The 20,353-nt window shown below is 40.5% G+C and overlaps 1 protein-coding gene across 1 annotated transcript in view; it reads left to right on the forward strand.

Moving 5' to 3' along the window:
- The window catches only part of LOC139761485 (uncharacterized), a 419,732-nt gene that overhangs the window by 185,990 nt on the left and 213,389 nt on the right, over nucleotides 1–20,353 (forward strand). The window contains 2 exon segments of the mRNA XM_071685744.1: nucleotides 2,487–2,606; nucleotides 19,222–19,416. Coding sequence (XP_071541845.1) covers nucleotides 2,487–2,606; nucleotides 19,222–19,416 — 315 coding nt within the window.

Here is a 20,353-nt window from a genome sequence, read left to right on the forward strand (position 1 = left end):
AATCCGCTAGATTACCCAACATCCCATCTTTCTACTGCCGTGTATCACTTCTGTTTACAGTATACAAACTCCCTCAAAAAAAATTATATACAACAGAATTAGACAAAACATCCCATGCAAAACAATGTTGTATGGTTGCGAGGCATGGGCTATGGATAGAGTTGTGCGCAGGAGGATGGATGTGCTGGAAATGAGATGTTTGAGGACAATGTGTGGTGTGAGGTGGTTTGATCGAGTAAGTAACGTAAGGGTAGGAGAGATGTGTGGAAATAAAAAGAGCGTGGTTGAGAGAGCAGAAGAGGGTGTTTTGAAATGGTTTGGGCACATGGAGAGAATGAGTGAGGAAAGATTGACCAAGAGGATATATGTGTCGGAGGTGGAGGGAACGAAGAGAAGAGGGAGACCAAATTGGAGGTGGAAAGATGGAGTGAAAAAGATTTTGTGTGATCGGGGCCTGAACATGCAGGAGGGTGAAAGGAGGGCAAGGAATAGAGTGAATTGGAGCGATGTGGTATACCGGGGTTGATGTGCTGTCAGTGGATTGAATCAGGGCATGTGAAGCGTCTGGGGTAAACCATGGAAAGCTGTGTAGGTATGTATATCTGCGTGTGTGGACGTATGTATATACATGTGTATGGGGGTGGGTTGGGCCATTTCTTTCGTCTGTTTCCTTGCGCTACCTCGCAAACGCGGGAGACAGCGACAAAGCAAAAAAAAAAAAAAAAAAAAAAAAAATCATGCTCATCCACAGCATGGGTCCAAACCCAAATACTCTTACCAACACTGCACACTGAGCTCACACATATCCTAGGTGGATTCAGTCAACTGCAACCCCCATCCCACATAATGCTGGTGGCAATATACATCAGGAAGTCATTTGACACTATCATTCGATACATCCTCAGACAAAAGCTATTTGACACCACCCTCCACAACAGTAACAAAATATGGTTTACTAATTTCATAGCTGGTTGCCATGCCAGTGTCACTCACAATGGCCTCACCTCCAAAACATTAAAACTTTACGGTGGAGATTTCCAAGGCGCAGTTCTGTTTCCAACTCTTCTCAGTCTCTTCCTGCATGCCCTCCTGTTATGTCAAGCAAACCTCAACATGAAGCTTCCATTCATATGTAGATGACCTCAAAATCATAGCACAGCCCCCTAACACCACAGTAGCAACATCAGATGAGAAGCACTACATTGTTTGATTAGAGAAATGTCTCACCCAGAACAGAATGACTGCATCTCACCAGCAATCCTCAGTCACTGTTTTCACCCCAGACAGACAAAAATGTAGCTCACACCCTTTAGTCAGCTTGAATGGATAGTTACTCCCACTGAACAAAACAACAACCATTCTAAACATCACATACAACACATACATGACATTTACATCTCACACGAATAACATAAACACAAAAGCAATTCACAAACTAGATGTTCTCAGAACACTAACTGGCACCAGATTTTTTTGTAAGAAAATTAAAACTTAATGTCTTATAAAACAGTTCAGCTGCTTCACTTTAAACTGTGCCTCATGTGCTTGGTGTTCACCTTTTCAAAAGCAAATGTAACACCTGCAGACCAAGAAGATATTGTATTCAGAACAATCACTGGCTGCATAGCAACTACTAAAACACACCAAGTTCACAATGAAACAAAGATCCTCCCCATACAGTCCACCTCAACATACTCAGCACCCAATTCTATGCAACAGCACTAGACCCTTCCCACCCTAACCATCCTATAATTGACCATCAACCCCCTAGGTAGAAATAAAAAGCTTACCCCCCTTCCTCCTCTTCAGCAACCTCTGCTCTTAGATCTCCTCCACCTCCAACATATAGAGCACTGACCAAAAACATATAACCACAAAAGTACTAAACAACCTATCTCCCAATTCAGTCTTGAATTCCAACCCACCAAATATACACCCATCAGAAAATGCACTTCCCACACAAACACGAGTCACACTCTCCCTTTATGCTCTGAAAGTCACTCATTACTAAAACACTACGAATACTGTTTTAACATATCCCAGGGCCTTTCATACCCATGATGCAACAACCATAAAGATGACACTGAGCACTTATTATTCAAGTGCCCTGCACTTTTTGCACATAGACACATCACAACACATATGACCTGTGGTTCCAACTGGTTGATGTGGCCAGCTTCCTGAAAGCTGCAAGATCCTTATTAGGATAGAAGAGACTCCTGGGGCAGGAAAGTAAGGAGACATAAGTCCCTGCCAAGGAAGAAATAGTATTAAGAAAAAGGGTTCATTTCAGTCAACCAAAATCTCATACATCTTCATTGCACCTTTTCACAGAAAATAGTTTTGAAATGATTATTATATTGAACATGTTTGTAGGTTTGATAGAATATTCTTGTGACATATATGCGAGACAATATAAAAGTATATTTCCTCACAAAGTAGATATGTTTCACTGTATAATGAATTAGCTGTGTCCATTTCCGTAGATAGCATCTCATGTGATAATGAAAGATCTACTTGAGGGGAACAACAGGGATTTTCAAGTGAAGATGAGTTTTGTCAGTCAACAGTTGAACATGAACTACCTTTGTCAGGCCATCTATAAGGTGTGTATATTCTATAGTTCTCACAACCATGCTAAATAATGATTCATGAGTAGAATTTCATCACTAAAAAGGTTGTCCTTAGGTTTAATAGAATACTTTTTTGTAATGTTTTACTGAATATGCACTCAAACACCACATTTAAAGTGTTTGATTGATTATATTGACTAATCTTAAACTTTTTTATTAGATTTTAAAAGAATGAAATCAAGTTTTTTCCATTTTTTTCATGTGAACTGAAAACATGATTGTGGCATTAGTGCAGTATGATTTAATAATGCTTTCTTACTTTGGAACTGAGCATATGAGCATCTTAAAGAGTACTTTCCTGGTGATGGTTTAGGACACTGTCCTACGACCCAAAATGAGGTATATTCATGAGGAATAACACTTTGACCCTGAGAAAACTTGAGGCTAGCAGATGCCCATTCACAAGACTCAGCAACCAACTACCTGGCATATAAGGTCATGTAATCAAGTGAAGTGGGGAAAAGTGACCTTTAACCCACACTCATTGACATTTAATTGCTGTTGATGGATTTGAGTTACTGACTGTTACTTGACACTGGCTTTTCATGTCTGCATTTCTGGCTGGCAGTAGGATGGATGGGTATTGTTTTTCATTTATGGGTTTTCCTTGATGCAGATCTTGATTATTGTGTCATATGGGTATTGTTGTCTTTTATATATAGATTTACTTTGACTAATTATAATTATCTGTTATATTTTAATAACTAGAGTACATGGAGACAACACTAGTGTCAGCTGCCATTTTTGGCTGCTTTAAACTTTGCTAAGATGTTCAGTAAAACCACTGTGATTTACCTTTTTTTTTTATTCTAGGCTTTGCAGTTCATTTATTCATATAACATGGGGGCAAGATTTCTACCCTACAGGAACCCCATTTCATGAAATTTCATTACCATCAAGTAACTTTTTAAACATTTGTGAAATATCCTCATTCACAGTTTTATTGTTAAGTTTATTCCAACCATCCACTACCCTTACACCTAAAAAGAACTTCAAGCCCTTTCTCTAGCTTCTGGTTTTAATCTGTGGTTCTTTCTGTTCCAATGATGAACTGTTTACTGTCAGCATCATCTAGCTAATTTAGAAACATGAAATGTTGTGATTGGGTCACCCCTAAGTCTTCTCTACTCTATTGTGGGCAAATTTGTGGCCCACAAGCTCTGATTGTAGAACAGGTTACTTGATTTAGTATCTCATTAATTACCCTTCTGTGGACTTTCTCTGTTATATCTTTATGCTTTTGATGTAGAACATTTCCTTATCCATGTACTATATGTTTTTGAGTTTTGCCAGCAGACGTTCTGTCTCCTAAACAGTTCTGATACGGAGCTTTGTCAACAAGTTAGTCACAGTTTTGACTTATTGGTGTTTTGAACACACAGATTCCTGTAGTTTGTTTCCTTACAGATAACAGTCACATAAAGGTCTTTTATCACAGCTTCCCATCCCCACTACTTTGTAGTTATTTTATCAGCCTTTTATGAGACCAGTGTTGTATTTTATCTTAGTCCTTTTGTAAGGTAATACAATCTCCATCTTTCTTATCTTTTCTCATGGCATTGGTATCCTCAAACATGTTCAAACAAGATATCCACCCATCAGGCAAGTTATATTCTTGTGCTAAGAAGAGTTTGAGGACAATGTGTGGTGTGAGGTGGTTTGATCGAGTAAGTAATGTAAGGGTAAGAGAGATGTGTGGAAATAAAAGGAGCGTGGTTGAGAGAGCAGAAGAGGGTGTTTTGAAATGGTTTGGGCACATGGAGAGAATGAGTGAGGAAAGATTGACCAAGAGGATATATGTGTCGGAGGTGGAGGGAACGAGGAGAAGTGGGAGACCAAATTGGAGGTGGAAAGATGGAGTGAAAAAGATTTTGAGTGATTGGGGCCTGAACATGCAGGAGGGTGAAAGGCGTGCAAGGAATAGAGTGAATTGGATCGATGTGGTATACCGGGGTTGACGTGCTGTCAGTGGATTGAATCAGGGCAGGTGAAGCATCTGGGGTAAACCATGGAAAGTTGTGTGGGGCCTGGAGGTGGAAAGGGAGCTGTGGTTTCGGGCATTATTGCATGACAGCTAGAGACTGAGTGTGGACGAATGGGGCCTTTGTTGTCTTTTCCTAGCACTACCTCGCACACATGAGGGGGGAGGGGGATGGTAATTCCATGTGTGGCGAGGTGGCGATGGGAGTGAATGGGGGCAGACAGTGTGAATTGTGTGCATGGGTATATATGTATGTGTCTGTGTGTGTATATATATGTGTACATTGAGATGCATAGGTATGTATATTTGCGTGTGTGGACGTGTATGTATATACATGTGTATGGGGATGGGTTGGGCCATTTCTTTAGTCTGTTTCCTTGCGCTACCTCGCAAACGCGGGAGACAGCGACAAAGCAAAATAAATAAAATAGAATAAATAAAGAAGAGCAGTGGGCTCAAAAGACTGAGCCCCATGGCATGACACTGGTTACCCCAGCCTATTTCAAGACCACTCCTCTAACCTTTGTCTTTTGCTCCTTTTCATTTAGGTAATCTGTTATCCTGTGATGGAATCTAACCTGTATTCTTGCTTTTATATCCAGCTTCTTAACCAACCTGTGATGTGCTACAGTCTCAAATGCTGTCTAGCATTGCAGACTGTGAATGGAAGTCCCAGATTTTGGCACATTACATTTGTCCACCCTCCCAGCTCAGTAATCAAAACCACCCCACCAATGTTTCACCAATGTGAAACCACACTTCCCAGACATATCTATCCGTACACCATTACAGACAATGATTTGACTAATTTCAAGGCCATTTTCCTTGTGATGCAGGTGTACTCTGCACTCTCCCCACACACACATACACACACACACACACACACACACACACATACACACACTCACACACACACACACACACACACACTTTTCTTTTTACCTGGGGCCCTGCATGGTGGATGTGGCTGGCTCCTTGGGGGCCACAAAGAAATTAAAAGAGGCTGCTAGGGCAGAAAGGTAGGAAGATAGTGTGGAAGTGTGCAAACAAGGCTATTTGGCAGTTAGGTGTAAAAAAGATTCAAATGATTTTGTAATCTTGAATTTAAAGAGTCATGAATAGCAACTGAAGTTCACATGATCACAGTGGAAATGTCTACACTTTTCTACAGAGAAGTGTGTGAGCCAAATACTTTCTAGTATTTACTGATTCTTCCTAGTGGTTAGTTAGAGAATCATTTCATTTACCATCCTAATTGTTGTGGCATGGGCAAGACATTACAGGCACTCAGCAGCTTGAGTTGATGGAATTACAAGAATATGATGTAGATGGATATTAATAGTTTTTTAGATTTTCAAAACTATTGCAGGCAGGCAAGGAAACTTGATAACAAAGCATGATAGTTTTCAGGCTAAGGATAGCACCACTTATTTATATCAGATAATTTTCAGCCCTTTTGGCCAAATTTACATAATTATAGCTGTTTACTTATTTTAGGTAGGTAGGTAGGTGATAGATGGTAGGCAGTCACTGACCAGGGAGGTATGTTACCGGTACTACCCGCCTATATATCGAGAAGGTTTGTGATAGCTGCATAGTGAGCCAGCACATCAGTGGTTGTCAAGTTGCTCTTTTTGACCCAGGTAGTTGTCTTTTCTGTCTGCCTCACCTACACATAGACTGCTGACATTCTGTCCACAACCATTCAATCTCTCCATGTCACGCATAACACTTGACACCACTAAACTCATACAACTCATCCTTCACTTTTTGCGAGCCCTGCCCTTTGCAGAAATAGAAGTAGTATGTACGAATATTAGGTAGAAGTAGTAGGTCAGAGCATTAATTGGGAGCATTAGCTAGTAGTGGTTTCAAGCATTAGTTAGGAACATTAGGTTGAAACAATAGGCAGAAGTAGTAGTTTAGAACATAAGTTAGGAAAATTAGGTAGAAGCATTAAGTAGAAGTAGTTGTTAGGAACCTTAGGTAGGAGCCTCTGAAAATACTGCCCTAAATTTGCCTTCTGCCTGTGGCCTGTTAAGGGTGAGGCAGTAAAGGCTAAGAAGCAGCACTGGAGTTCTACAGTTATAGAGACTCTTTTGCAATGACCACCTCTTGAGGTACTTCCCAAATGGAACGGGCATCTAAGACATAGAAAGATAGATAGATAGGTTATTTTAGTGATTTCCTGATTAAATCATATTTAAAAGAAAAATATATCTAAGTCATAGATGTTTGCTCCAAACTGTAAGATTCTCATAAACCCACTTGCAGCAAAATTTAGATAGACCTAAAAAAACACGTTTGTTTTTGAACAGCAGTATTCAAATTTACATAAAAAAATATTTGACTTTACAGCAACATTTGATCATTCTCTAGTATGTATGAACAGTGACTTTACAGCAACATTTGATCATTCTCTAGTATGTATGAACAGTATGCTAAACTTCTCTGCTTGCTGTCTTCTGTCAGCAATCTCAGAAAACCTGAACTTAAACAGAAAGTTAAGGAAGTGTTCACCCAGTGGAATTTCCTTATGTTAATTCTAAAGTTCATTGTCACCACATTTTTAATGAATTTTATATATTAGGAAATGATACACCAGTAAAAGGTTTATGTAGCTTTTCTGTAAGTAATATAAAGAGGATTATGTAAATGCATAGGTTATTTTTGCATTTTGGTGTAATGATAAATTCACAAGTAACTCAAATTTTCTTCTTTGTAAACTTGAGTCAGGAAAGAGAGAGTGCAGTTTTTTCAAAGATTAGATTGCAAATGTGAAGAATACTCAAACTCAGTATGTTGGATGTAGATATGAAACACCCAAAACATGGAGTGATACAAGTCCGTGAATCAATGCCACAATTGCGCCAGTCACAACATGGAAATGTGCTTGATATTGTTTCTGTCCCAGAGTTTGGAGGAAGCCATAGTGTAATGGGGTTAGAAAATTTAAGCTAACATCAGTGTTTTTAGTCATTTTTTCCAAGTTTAGTCTATGACTGTGTGTCAGACAAAGCCATTTAGATATGCACTCCTTGCACCCTCCTGTATGTTCAGGCCTCAAGCCTTTAAAGCATCTTTCACTTCATTCTTCCACCTTTTCCTTGTTCCCTCAACTTCTGACATGTATAAGCTTTTAATCATCCTTTCCTCACTCATCCTCTCCATAATGATCTTTAATTATTGGAGTACTACACAACTTTTGGTTATATCAAGATGAAGTTCTATCCATATATCAGCAATGGAAAAACAAAAACAGCCACCATGGTCTGAGTCTCCCATGCCTCATCTGTCACTGACAGAGAAGGAGAATCAAGTTAGATGATGTTTACCAAGGGAGAATCTTTTGATAACCTGAACCTCAACAGACCTTTAATAGTATATATGGATTTTTGTGGTGTAGCAGTTAGTGTTCCTAACCATAATGCTTTCATGGGCTGCCCAGGGTCAATTGTGTAGGTTTGAATCCTGGTTGTGGCAGTCTGTCCACAGTGAACCTAGCTGTTCATCCACTCTTAGGGATTAGTTGATAAAATGAGTAGCTCAGGCTAAGATGTATTTAGGGAAGCAATAATGGCCTGTGCAAAAGATGCCTGTGGCATGAGAAGGGTGGGAGGTAGTCATATTAGAAAGGGTAGTGAGTTGTAGGATGAAGAAGTAAGATTGTTAGTGAAAGAGAAGAGAGGCATTTGGTCGATTTTTGCAGGGAAGTAGTGCGAATGACTGGGAGATGTATAAAAGAAAGACAGAAGGTCAAGAGAAAGATGCAAGAGGTGAAAAAGAGGGCAAATGAGAGTTGGGGTGAGAGAGCATCATTAAGTTTTAGGGAGAATGAAAATATGTTTTGGAAGGAGGTAAATAATGTGCATAAGACAAGAGAACAAATGGGAACATCGGTGAAGGGGGCTAATGGGGAGGCAATAACAAGTAGTGGTGAAGTGAGAAGGAGATGGAGCAAGTATTTTGAAGGTTTGTTGAATGTGTGTGATAGAGTGGCAGATACAGGGTATTTTGGTTGAGGTGATGTGTGAAGTGAGAGGGTCAGGGAGAATGGTTTGGTAAACAGAGAAGAGGTAGTGAAAGCTGGCAAGGCGGCGGGTTTGGATGGTATTACAGTGAAATTCATAAAAAAGGGGGTGACTGTGTTGTTGACTTGTTGGTAATGATAATCATTGTATGTATGGTTCATGGTGAAGTACCTGAGGATTGGCAGAATGCATGCATAGTGCCCTTGTACAAAGGCAAAGGGGATAAAGGTGAGTGTTCAAATTACAGAGGTATACGTTTGTTGACTATTCCTGGGAAATTATATGGGAGGTTATTGATTGAGAGGGTAAAGGCATGTACAGAGCATCAGAATGGGGAAGAGCAGAGTGGTTTCAGAAGTGGTAGAGGATGTGTGGATCAGGTGTTTGTTTTGAATAGTGGATGTGAGAAATACTTAGAAAAACAGATGGATTTGTATGTAGCATTTATGGATCTGGAGAAGGCATATGACAGAGTTGATAGAGATGTTCTGTGAAAAGTATTCAGAGTATATGGTGTGGGAGGTAAGTTGCTAGAAGCAGTGAAAAGTTTTTATCAAGGATGTAAGGCATGTGTACGTGTAGGAAGAGAGGAAAGTGATTGGTTCCCAGTGAATGTCGGTTTGTGGCAGGGGTGCGTGATGTCTCCGTGGTTGTTTAATTTGTTTATGGATGGGGTTGTTAGGGAGGCGAATGTAGGAGTTTTGGAGAGGGGCAAGTATGCCATCTGTTGTGGATGAGAGGGCTTGGGAAGTGAGTCAGATGTTGTTCGCTGATGATACAGCACTGGTGGTTGATTTGAGTGAGAAACTGCAGAAGCTGGTGACAGTTTGGTAAAATGTGTGAAAGAAGAAAGTTAAGAGTAAATGTGAATAAGAACATAACGCTCATACACGCAGATATACATACATATACATATCAACAGACATACATATGCATACATAGACATATGCATATATACACATGTATGTACATATTCTTACCTGCTTCCCTTCATCCATTCCTGGTGCTACCCCGCCCTGCAGGAAACAGCATCGCTACCCCTCCTTCACTGAGGTAGCACCAGGAAAACAGACAAAAAAGGCCAGGTTCAGTCCTTTGTTCTTAATGCTACCTCACTGATGTGGGAATGGCAAATATTTATGAAAAAAAATGTTTTTTTTTTTTTTTTTTTTTTTTTTTTTTTTATACTTTGTCGCTGTTTCCCGCGTTTGCGAGGTAGCGCAAGGAAACAGACGAAAGAAATTCCCCAACCCCCCCCATACACATGTACATACACACGTCCACACACACAAATATACATACCTACACAGCTTTCCATGGTTTACCCCGGACGCTTCACATGCCTTGATTCAATCCACTGACAGCACGTCAACCCCTGTATACCACATCGCTCCAATTCACTCTATTCCTTGCCCTCCTTTCACCCTCCTGCATGTTCAGGCCCCGATCACACAAAATCTTTTTCACTCCATCTTTCCACCTCCAATTTGGTCTCCCTCTTCTCCTCGTTCCCTCCACCTCCGACACATATATCCTCTTGGTCAATCTTTCCTCACTCATTCTCTCCATGTGCCCAAACCATTTTAAAACACCCTCTTCTGCTCTCTCAACCACGCTCTTTTTATTTCCACACATCTCTCTTACCCTTACGTTACTTACTCGATCAAACCACCTCACACCACACATTGTCCTCAAACATCTCATTTCCAGCACATCCATCCTCCTGCGCACAACTCTATCCATAGCCCACGCCTCGCAACCATACAACATTGTTGGAACTACTATTCCTTCAAACATACCCATTTTTGCTTTCCGGGATAATGTTCTCGACTTCCACACATTTTTCAAGGCTCCCAAAATTTTTGCCCCCTCCCCCACCCTATGATCCACTTCCGCTTCCATGGTTCCATCCGCTGACAGATCCACTCCCAGATATCTAAAACACTTCACTTCCTCCAGTTTTTCACCATTCAAACTCACCTCCCAATTGACTTGACCCTCAACCCTACTGTACCTAATAACCTTGCTCTTATTCACATTTACTCTTAGCTTTCTTCTTCCACACACTTTACCAAACTCCGTCACCAGCTTCTGCAGTTTCTCACATGAATCCGCCACCAGCGCTGTATCATCAGCGAACAACAACTGACTCACTTCCCAAGCTCTCTCATCCCCAACAGACTTCATACTTGCCCCTCTTTCCAAGACTCTTGCATTTACCTCCCTAACAACCCCATCCATAAACAAATTAAACAACCATGGAGACATCACACACCCCTGCCGCAAACCTACATTCACTGAGAACCAATCACTTTCCTCTCTTCCTACACGTACACATGCCTTACATCCTCGATAAAAACTTTTCACTGCTTCTAACAACTTGCCTCCCACACCATATATTCTTAATACCTTCCATATATATGTATATATGTATATAATTATATATAACCAGGGCATGTGAAGCATCTGGGCTAAACCATGGAAAGGTGTGTGGGGCCTGGATGTGGATAGAGAGCTGTGGTTTCAATGCATTACAAATGACAGCTAGAGACTGAGAATGAATGTGGCCTTTTTTGTCTGTTTTCCTGGCACTACCTCGCTGAAGCAGGGAGTAGCGATGCTGTTTCCTGTGTGGCGGGATAGCGATAGGAACGGATAAAGGCAAGCAAGTATGGATCTGTGCATGTGTATATATATGTATATGTCTTTGTATGTATATGTATGTATATGTTATGTATATGTGCATGTATGGGCATTTATATATATGTATGTGTATATGAGTGGATGGGCCATTCTTCGTCTGTTTCCTGGCACCACCTTGCTGATGCAGGGAACAGCAATTAAGTGTAATAGATAGATAGATTAGATATGAGTCCAACCTGAGAGAGATGCTGTGTACCAGAAGTGGTTGACAGCCCACTACTCTGCAGGTACTTTGCTTGATCAGTATGTTTTTTGGTAGTTGCAGTTTAAGGTATATGGCAGATCTCTTGAAGATTGCTGATACTGTATAATGAAGTTCTATGTAGGACCTTTAGTGTTGGTGAGGTTCGCAAAAGTGACTGTTTTGAATTTGTATACCAGAATGTCCACTTGAACCTTCAGATGTATGGCATCTTATTAACAACAAGAATGTTCCCTAAAACAGGCTTTTTTTGATAAAGGAAAGAAATGTATTAAGAGATTTTTTACAAGAGCTTCGCAAAGCTGTGGAAAGTCAATGCAACGAGGTGAATCTGCAATAGCACATGGTCTAGAGGTTTCTTGCAGACCTGTTGATAGTTTGAACATAAGCATTAGGCTTCAGATGAGGGTATCATGCTATGAGATGAGGCTCGCAGTTAGTGACATCTCTCCAGGAAGGAATTAATGGCTCCTTGGCTGTTGTCCTTTTTTTATCATTTTGGACATGGGTTCAGATGTCCAGATTATGTTTGATGAACAAGTCTCTCGTCATTCACTTCCTCTATTGGAAATAGTGCATCTTAATCTTACCTTAAAAATAGAGTGTAATAAAGGAAAAGTGTATTTTAGCATTTTTTGTACATGGAGTTTGCTGCATTTGAGCGGACACCTTATCAAGACTTAGGACAATTGTTTAAGATGGATGATACTGGGATCAACCACTTTCAAGTGGATCCTTTCATAAGAAATGTATTCTTTGAGGTTAAGAGACTTCAGAGATTAGTGCCATGACCTTAGCTTAGAATGTTTGGACTCATCATCTTCTGACTTAGATAAAACTCCTCAGTGTGGTTTTAAAACCATTTTACATTGATAAAATCCTCAGTTTGGTTTTAGACTCATGTGTTTTCAAGGTACTATGACTAATGGAAAGTGATTGGTTCTCAGTGAATGTAGGTTTGCGGCAGGGGTGTGTGATGTCTCCATGGTTGTTTAATTTGTTTATGGATAGGGTTGTTAGGGAGGTGAATGCAAGTATGAAGTCTGTTGGGGATGAGAGAGCTTGGGAAGTGAGTCAGTTGTTGTTCGCTGATGATACAGCGCTGGTGGCTGATTCATGTGAGAAACTGCAGAAGCTGGTGACTGAGTTTGGTAAAGTGTGTGAAAGAAGAAAGTTAAGAGTAAATGTGAATAAGAGCAAGGTTATTAGGTACAGTAGGGTTGAGGGTCAATTCAATTGGGAGGTGAGTTTGAATGGAGAAAAACTGGAGGAAGTGAAGTGTTTTAGATATCTGGGAGTGGATCTGGCAGCGGATGGAACCATGGAAGCGGAAGTGGATCATAGGGTGGGGGAGGGGGCGAAAATTCTGGGAGCCTTGAAGAATGTGTGGAAGTCGAGAACATTATCTCGGAAAGCAAAAATGGGTATGTTTGAAGGAATAGTGGTTCCAACAATGTTGTATGGTTGCGAGGCGTGGACTATGGATAGAGTTGTGCGCAGGAGGATGGATGTGCTGGAAATGAGATGTTTGAGGACAATGTGTGGTGTGAGGTGGTTTGATCGAGTAAGTAACGTAAGGGTAAGAGAGATGTGTGGAAATAAAAAGAGCGTGGTTGAGAGAGCAGAAGAGGGTGTTTTGAAATGGTTTGGGCACATGGAGAGAATGAGTGAGGAAAGATTGACCAAGAGGATATATGTGTCGGAGGTGGAGGGAACGAGGAGAAGAGGGAGACCAAATTGGAGGTGGAAGGATGGAGTGAAAAAGATTTTGTGTGATCGGGGCCTGAACATGCAGGAGGGTGAAAGGAGGGCAAAGAATAGAGCGAATTGGAGCGATGTGGTATACCGGGGTTGACGTGCTGTCAGTGGATTGAATCAAGGCATGTGTATGGGGGTGGGTTGTGCCATTTCTTTCGTCTGTTTCCTTGCGCTACCTCGCAAACGCGGGAGACAGCGACAAAGCAAAAAAAAAAAAAAGAAAATATATATATATATATATATATATATATATATATATATATATATATATATATATATATACATATATATATGTTTGAAGGAATAGTGGTTCCAACAATGTTGTATGGTTGCGAGGCGTGGGCTATGGATAGAGTTGTGCGCAGGAGGATGGAAGTGCTGGAAATGAGATGTTTGAGGACAATGTGTGGTGTGAGGTGGTTTGATCGAGTAAGTAAGGTAAGGGTAAGAGAGATGTGTGGAAATAAAAAGAGCGTGGTTGAGAGAGCAGAAGAGGGTATTTTGAAATGGTTTGGGCACATGGAGAGAATGAGTGAGGAAAGATTGACCAAGAGGATATATGTGTCGGAGGTGGAGGGAACGAGGAGAAGAGGGAGACCAAATTGGAGGTGGAAAGATGGAGTGAAAAAGATTTTGTGTGATCGGGGCCTGAACATGCAGGAGGGTGAAAGGAGGGCAAGGAATAGAGTGAATTGGAGCGATGTGTTATACCGGGGTTGACGTGCTGTCAGTGGATTGAATCAAGGCATGTGAAGCGTCTGGGGTAAACCATGGAAAGCTGTGTAGGTATGTATATTTGCGTGTGTGGACGTATGTATATACATGTGTATGGGGGTGGGTTGGGCCATTTCTTTCGTCTGTTTCCTTGCGCTACCTCGCAAACGCGGGAGACAGCGACAAAGCAAAAAAAATGACTAATGGAGACTCACACTAGGTAAGACAAGGTGCAATAAGCTACTGCAGATGTCATTTCACTCATGAATTATTTCACAGAATTGCTACCATCAAAGAAGGATCCATATTAGATTTTAAGGTTTGTAATCTTTGTGTTTGATTCTCTTTTCAAGCATATGTAGAAGAATGTTTAGATAGTGCTTAACAAATTTTCTTGTATATAATGATTTCCCTTCCATTTCTAGATAATACAGGTAGTTTAGTATTCTTTTTAGGCTTTTCTTGACAGTCTCGTATCTAAATCAGTATGTTTGAAGTATTTCATTTGTTTTATTATGATAAGAATGAAGCATGTAATTCTATTTCTCCATACAAGAGTGCTTTAGAGGATCCGTTGACTGTAGACAGTGACCATATTTCCTCATCTCAACCACGTTGGAAACTCCAGAAATCTGGATCTTTTACAATCTGATGTGCTTATGGGCATATGGTTCTGAATTATCTTTCTTATAAAACTCTGCTGTTTATGGCCTTTGGATGAGGAAGAGGAGTTAGTGAGATTTATTGTGTTTAAGTAGAAGAATCAACTAATTTGAAGATCATATTTGGTAGATAATGTTGATCCACACACAAAGTTTCTAGCTTGATATTAGTTAGATTCAGGAACAAACCTGTTTTAATACAGTCCTTTAGAGATTTCTTCTGAGGAACTGATGTCATCCTTTTCATTTTATCAAGACTTTCAAGAATTTTCATGGTCCATAAATTGTTTCTTTTCTTCATTCTCTCACCTTGGTGATTAAGCATCAGGAACAGAATAATTCTCTCACCTTGGTGATTAAGCATCAGGAACAGAAAACCAAGTCTTCAGGGAATAATCCTATCTTATTACCTGTCTTTGCTTGAAAGATTATTTAGAAAATGTCTTTGTTTGTCACAACTCCTGTAACATTTTTCAAGAAAATACATTTCTAGGTAGATGAGGAAGTTAGTTGTGCTTTCACAGTCAGAGGCTTGTACCAGAACTTAAGATGCAAGGGTAGTGGCTTTTGCTTTACTGAAACTCTTGTTGATTGAAAAAAGGCAAAAGAGGTCTTTAGGAATTGAAAGTTACCTTTGTGCATTGGTACCTGTGTTTAAATCTGTTTGACCTGCCTTATGTTGCCATTAGAAGAGGGTAATGAAGAACATGGGTTAATTTTCATTAGAGATAAGTCATTTCTTTAGTTTTCATAGGCTTTTCTTAAGATCCTCCCTCATTTGGAAGTCTCAGATGCTTAAAAGATTTGTGTCTGTAGGTGAGGGATGTAGGTTTTGAAGGCTGAAAAATCTTGTATTTGTCCTAGGCAGAGCATCCATTTATATTTTATTTCCTTCCCACTGATCTATCCTTTTCAAAAATTTAAAGCTTGATTCCAGATGGTAAAAGGTTAAATAAACATTAACCAATGATTAGTTAATGAATGTGGTTTAGAGTTAACTAGGCTGTACCTTATCTCCAAGCTTTGATACTTAGGCTGGTATATGTTGCTGTATGGTTGCCGAATCGTGAATGAGCATCCACAAGTCTCTTGTGTTATTTTTTTTTTTTTTTTTTTTTTTGCTTTGTCGCTGTCTCCCACGTTTGCGAGGAAGCGCAAGGAAACAGACGAAAGAAATGGCCCAACCCACCCCCATACACATGTATATACATACGTCCACACACGCAAATATACATACCTACACAGCTTTCCATGGTTTACCCCAGACGCTTCACATGCCCTGATTCAATCCACTGACAGCACATCAACCCCGGTATACCACATCGATCCAATTCACTCTATTCCTTGCCCTCCTTTCACCCTCCTGCATGTTCAGGGCCCGATCACACAAAATCTTTTTCACTCCATCTTTCCACTTCCAATTTGGTCTCCCACTTCTCCTCGTTCCCTCCACTTCCGACACATATATCCTCTTTGTCAATCTTTCCTCACTCATTCTCTCCATGTGCCCAAACCATTTCAAAACACCCTCTTCTGCTCTCTCAACCATGCTCTTTTTATTTCCACACATCTCTCTTACCCTTACGTTACTTACTCGATCAAACCACCTCACACCACACATTGTCCTCAAACATCTCATTTCCAGCACATCCATCCTCCTGCGCACAACTCTATCCATAGCCCACGCCTCGCAACCATACAACATTGTTGGAACCACTATTCCTTCAAACATACCCAATTTTGCTTTCCGAGATAATGTTCTCGACTTCCACACATTCTTCAAGGCTCCCAGGATTTTTGCCCCCTCCCCCACCCTATGATTGACTTCCGCTTCCATGGTTCCATCCGTTGCCAGATCCACTCTCAGATATCTAAAACACTTTACTTCCTCCAGTTTTTCTCCATTCAAACTTACCTCCCAATTGACTTGACCCTCAACCCTACTGTACCTAATTACCTTGCTCTTATTCACATTTACTCTTAACTTTCTTCTTTCACACACTTTGCCAAACTCAGTCACCAGCTCCTGCAGTTTCTCACATGAATCAGCCACCAGCGCTGTATCATCAGCAAACAACAACTGACTCATTTCCCAAGCTCTCTCATCCACAACAGACTTCATACTTGCCCCTCTTTCCAAAACTCTTGCATTCACCTCCCTAACAACCCCATCCATAAACAAATTAAACAACCATGGAGACATCACACACCCCTGCCGCAAACCTACATTCACTGAGAACCAATCACTTTCCTCTCTTCCTACACGTACACATGCCTTACATCCTCGATAAAAACTTTTCACTGCTTCTAACAACTTGCCTCCCACACCATATATTCTTAATACCTTCCACAGAGCATCTCTATCAACTCTATCATATGCCTTCTCCAGATCCATAAATGCTACATACAAATCCATTTGCTTTTCTAAGTATTTCTCACATACATCCTTCAAAGCAAACACCTGATCCATACATCCTCTACCACTTCTGAAACCACACTGCTCTTCTCCAATCTGATGCTCTGTACATGCCTTCACCCTCTCAATCAATACCCTCCCATATAATTTACCAGGAATACTCAACAAACTTATATCTCTGTAATTTGAGCACTCACTCTTATCCCCTTTGCCTTTGTACAATGGCACTATGCACGCATTCCACCAATCCTCAGGCACCTCACCATGAGTCATACATACATTAAATAACCTTACCAACCAGTCAATAATACAGTCACCCCTTTTTTAATAAATTCCACTGCGTTACCATCCAAACCTGCTGCCTTGCCGGCTTTCATCTTCCGCAAAGCTTTTACTACCTCTTCTCTGTTTACCAAATCATTTTCCCTAACCCTCTCACTTTGCACACCACCTCGACCAAAACACCCTATATCTGCCACTCTATCATCAAACACATTCAACAAACCTTCAAAATACTCACTCCATCTCCTTCTCACATCACCACTACTTGTTATCACCTCCCCATTTGCGCCCTTCACTGAAGTTCCCATTTGCTCCCTTGTCTTACGCACTTTATTTACCTCCTTCCAGAACATCTTTTTATTCTCCCTAAAATTTAATGATACTCTCTCACCCCAACTCTCATTTGCCCTCTTTTTCACCTCTTGCACCTTTCTCTTGACCTCCTGTCTCTTTCTGTTATACATCTCCCACTCAGTTGCCTTTTTTCCCTGCAAAAATCGTCCAAATGTCTCGCTCTTCTCTTTCACGAATAATCTTACTTCTTCATCCCACCATTCACTACCCTTTCTAATCAACCCACCTCCCACTCTTCTCATGCCACAAGCGTCTTTTGCGCAATCCATCACTGATTCCCTAAATACATCCCATTCCTCCCCCACTCCCCTTACTTCCATTGTTCTCACCTTTTTCCATTCTGTACTCAGTCTCTCCTGGTACTTCCTCACACAAGTCTCCTTCCCAAGCTCACTTACTCTCACCACCCTCTTCACCCCAACATTCACTCTTCTTTTCTGAAAACCCATACAAATCTTCACCTTAGCCTCCACAAGATAATGATCAGACATCCCTCCAGTTGCACCTCTCAGCACATTAACATCCAAAAGTCTCTCTTTCGCGTGCCTGTCAATTAACACGTAATCCAATGATGCTCTCTGGCCATCTCTCCTACTTACATACGTATACTTATGTATATCTCGCTTTTTAAACCAGGTATTCCCAATCACCAGTCCTTTTTCAGCACATAAATCTACAAGCTCTTCACCATTTCCATTTACAACACAACACCCCATGTATACCAATTATTCCCTCAACTGCCACATTACTCACCTTTGCATTCAAATCACCCATCACTATAACCCGGTCTCGTGCATCAAAACCACTAACACACTCATTCAGCTGCTCCCAAAACACTTGCCTCTCATGATCTTTCTTCTCATGCCCAGGTGCATATGCACCAATAATCACCCATCTCTCTCCATCAACTTTCAGTTTTACCCATATTAATCGAGAATTTACTTTCTTACATTCTATCACATACTCCCACAACTCCTGTTTCATGAGTACTGCTACTCCTTCCCTTGCTCTTGTCCTCTCACTAACCCCTGACTTTACTCCCAAGACATTCCCAAACCACTCTTCCCCTTTACCCTTGAGCTTCGTTTCACTCAGAGCCAAAACATCCAGGTTCCTTTCCTCAAACATACTACCTATCTTGTGTTATATGTTGGTTAAAAGATTTTTTTCTTTTAAGAGAAAGAATGGTGCTTTAACCTTCATAGAGCAAGTGCTCTCTCGGATGCTCATAGGGCTCTATGTAAGGTTGAAAATTGGTATTAAAACCTTTAAAACATACATTTTAGAAATCAGAAAATGTGTCTGCCCAATTTTGAAATTATTGAAAGTGTTTATCAGTAAAGAGCATTTTAATATGCGAATTTATTTTATGTGTCTATATATCACCTTTTCTTTTTAAACTTCATATACTATTCCCCTCACAATATCCAATCCTACCTACATTTCCTCATTCATCTTTCTTTACAATGTTTTTACTCTTTTAAGGTCTCAGACAATGCCCTCCAAGCTGAAGCTGAGCTGAATCTTGACTCATTGCTGTCATCCAAGTTTGTTTTTACATATGTACTTGAAAATAAGCCCTTACACCTACTGTTGGGGCTTCATCTGCACTTTAATGACTTTGTGATGGAAGTTGGACATCAGATTGACTTAAGTCATGTGGACCATGCTGTCATTGTAGTAAGTATTGTCTCATATTTGTTAGTGCAACATAAGTGGGGAGATATACACTTTCTTTACTGTGATACAAGCTTTTAAACTTATGCATACTATCTGTGTTTACAGTTTCTTTGCAGCTTATTCCAAATTTACAACTCTGATGCTATGCAAATGACGTTACATGTGTCTCAGCCATTTCTTGCTATGACTTCTCATTTATGTTAGACTCAATCCTCTGTTCTTAACATTACCTCACTAATGCAGGAAATGGCAAATATGTACATACATACACATGTACAGCATCACTATCCCCTGCTTCAGTGAGATAGCACCAGGAATACAGACAAAAAAGGCCACATTTGGTCATACTCAATCTCTAGGTGTCATGTGTAATGCACCTAAACCACAGCTCCCTATCCACATCCAGACTCCACAGACCTTTCCAATTTTACCCAAGATGCTTTACATGCCCTAGTTCAGTCCATTGACAGCATGTCGACCCTGGTATTCCACATCGTTCCAATTTACTCTATTCCTTGCACACCTCTCACTCTCGTGTGTGTTCAGGCCCCGATCCCTCAAAATCTTTTTCACTCCATCCTTCCACCTCCAATTTGGTCTCCCGCTTTTCCTTGTTCCCTCCACCTCTGACAAAATATCCTCTTTGTCAATCTTTCTTCACTCATTCTCTCCATATTTCCAAACCATTTCAGCACACCCTTTTCTGCTCTCTGAACCATAATCTTTTTATTTCCACACATCTCTCTTACCCTTACATTACTTACTTGATGAAACGACCTCACACCACATATTGTCCTCAAACATTTCATTTCCAACACATCTACCCTCCTCTGCACAACCCTATCTATAGTCCATGCCTTGCAACCATATAACATTGTTGGAACTACTATTCCTTCAAACATACCCATTTTTGTTCTCAGAGATAACATTCTCTCCT

This window comes from Panulirus ornatus, chromosome 40 (assembly GCF_036320965.1).
Source record: "Panulirus ornatus isolate Po-2019 chromosome 40, ASM3632096v1, whole genome shotgun sequence".
Classification (NCBI taxonomy): domain Eukaryota; kingdom Metazoa; phylum Arthropoda; class Malacostraca; order Decapoda; family Palinuridae; genus Panulirus; species Panulirus ornatus.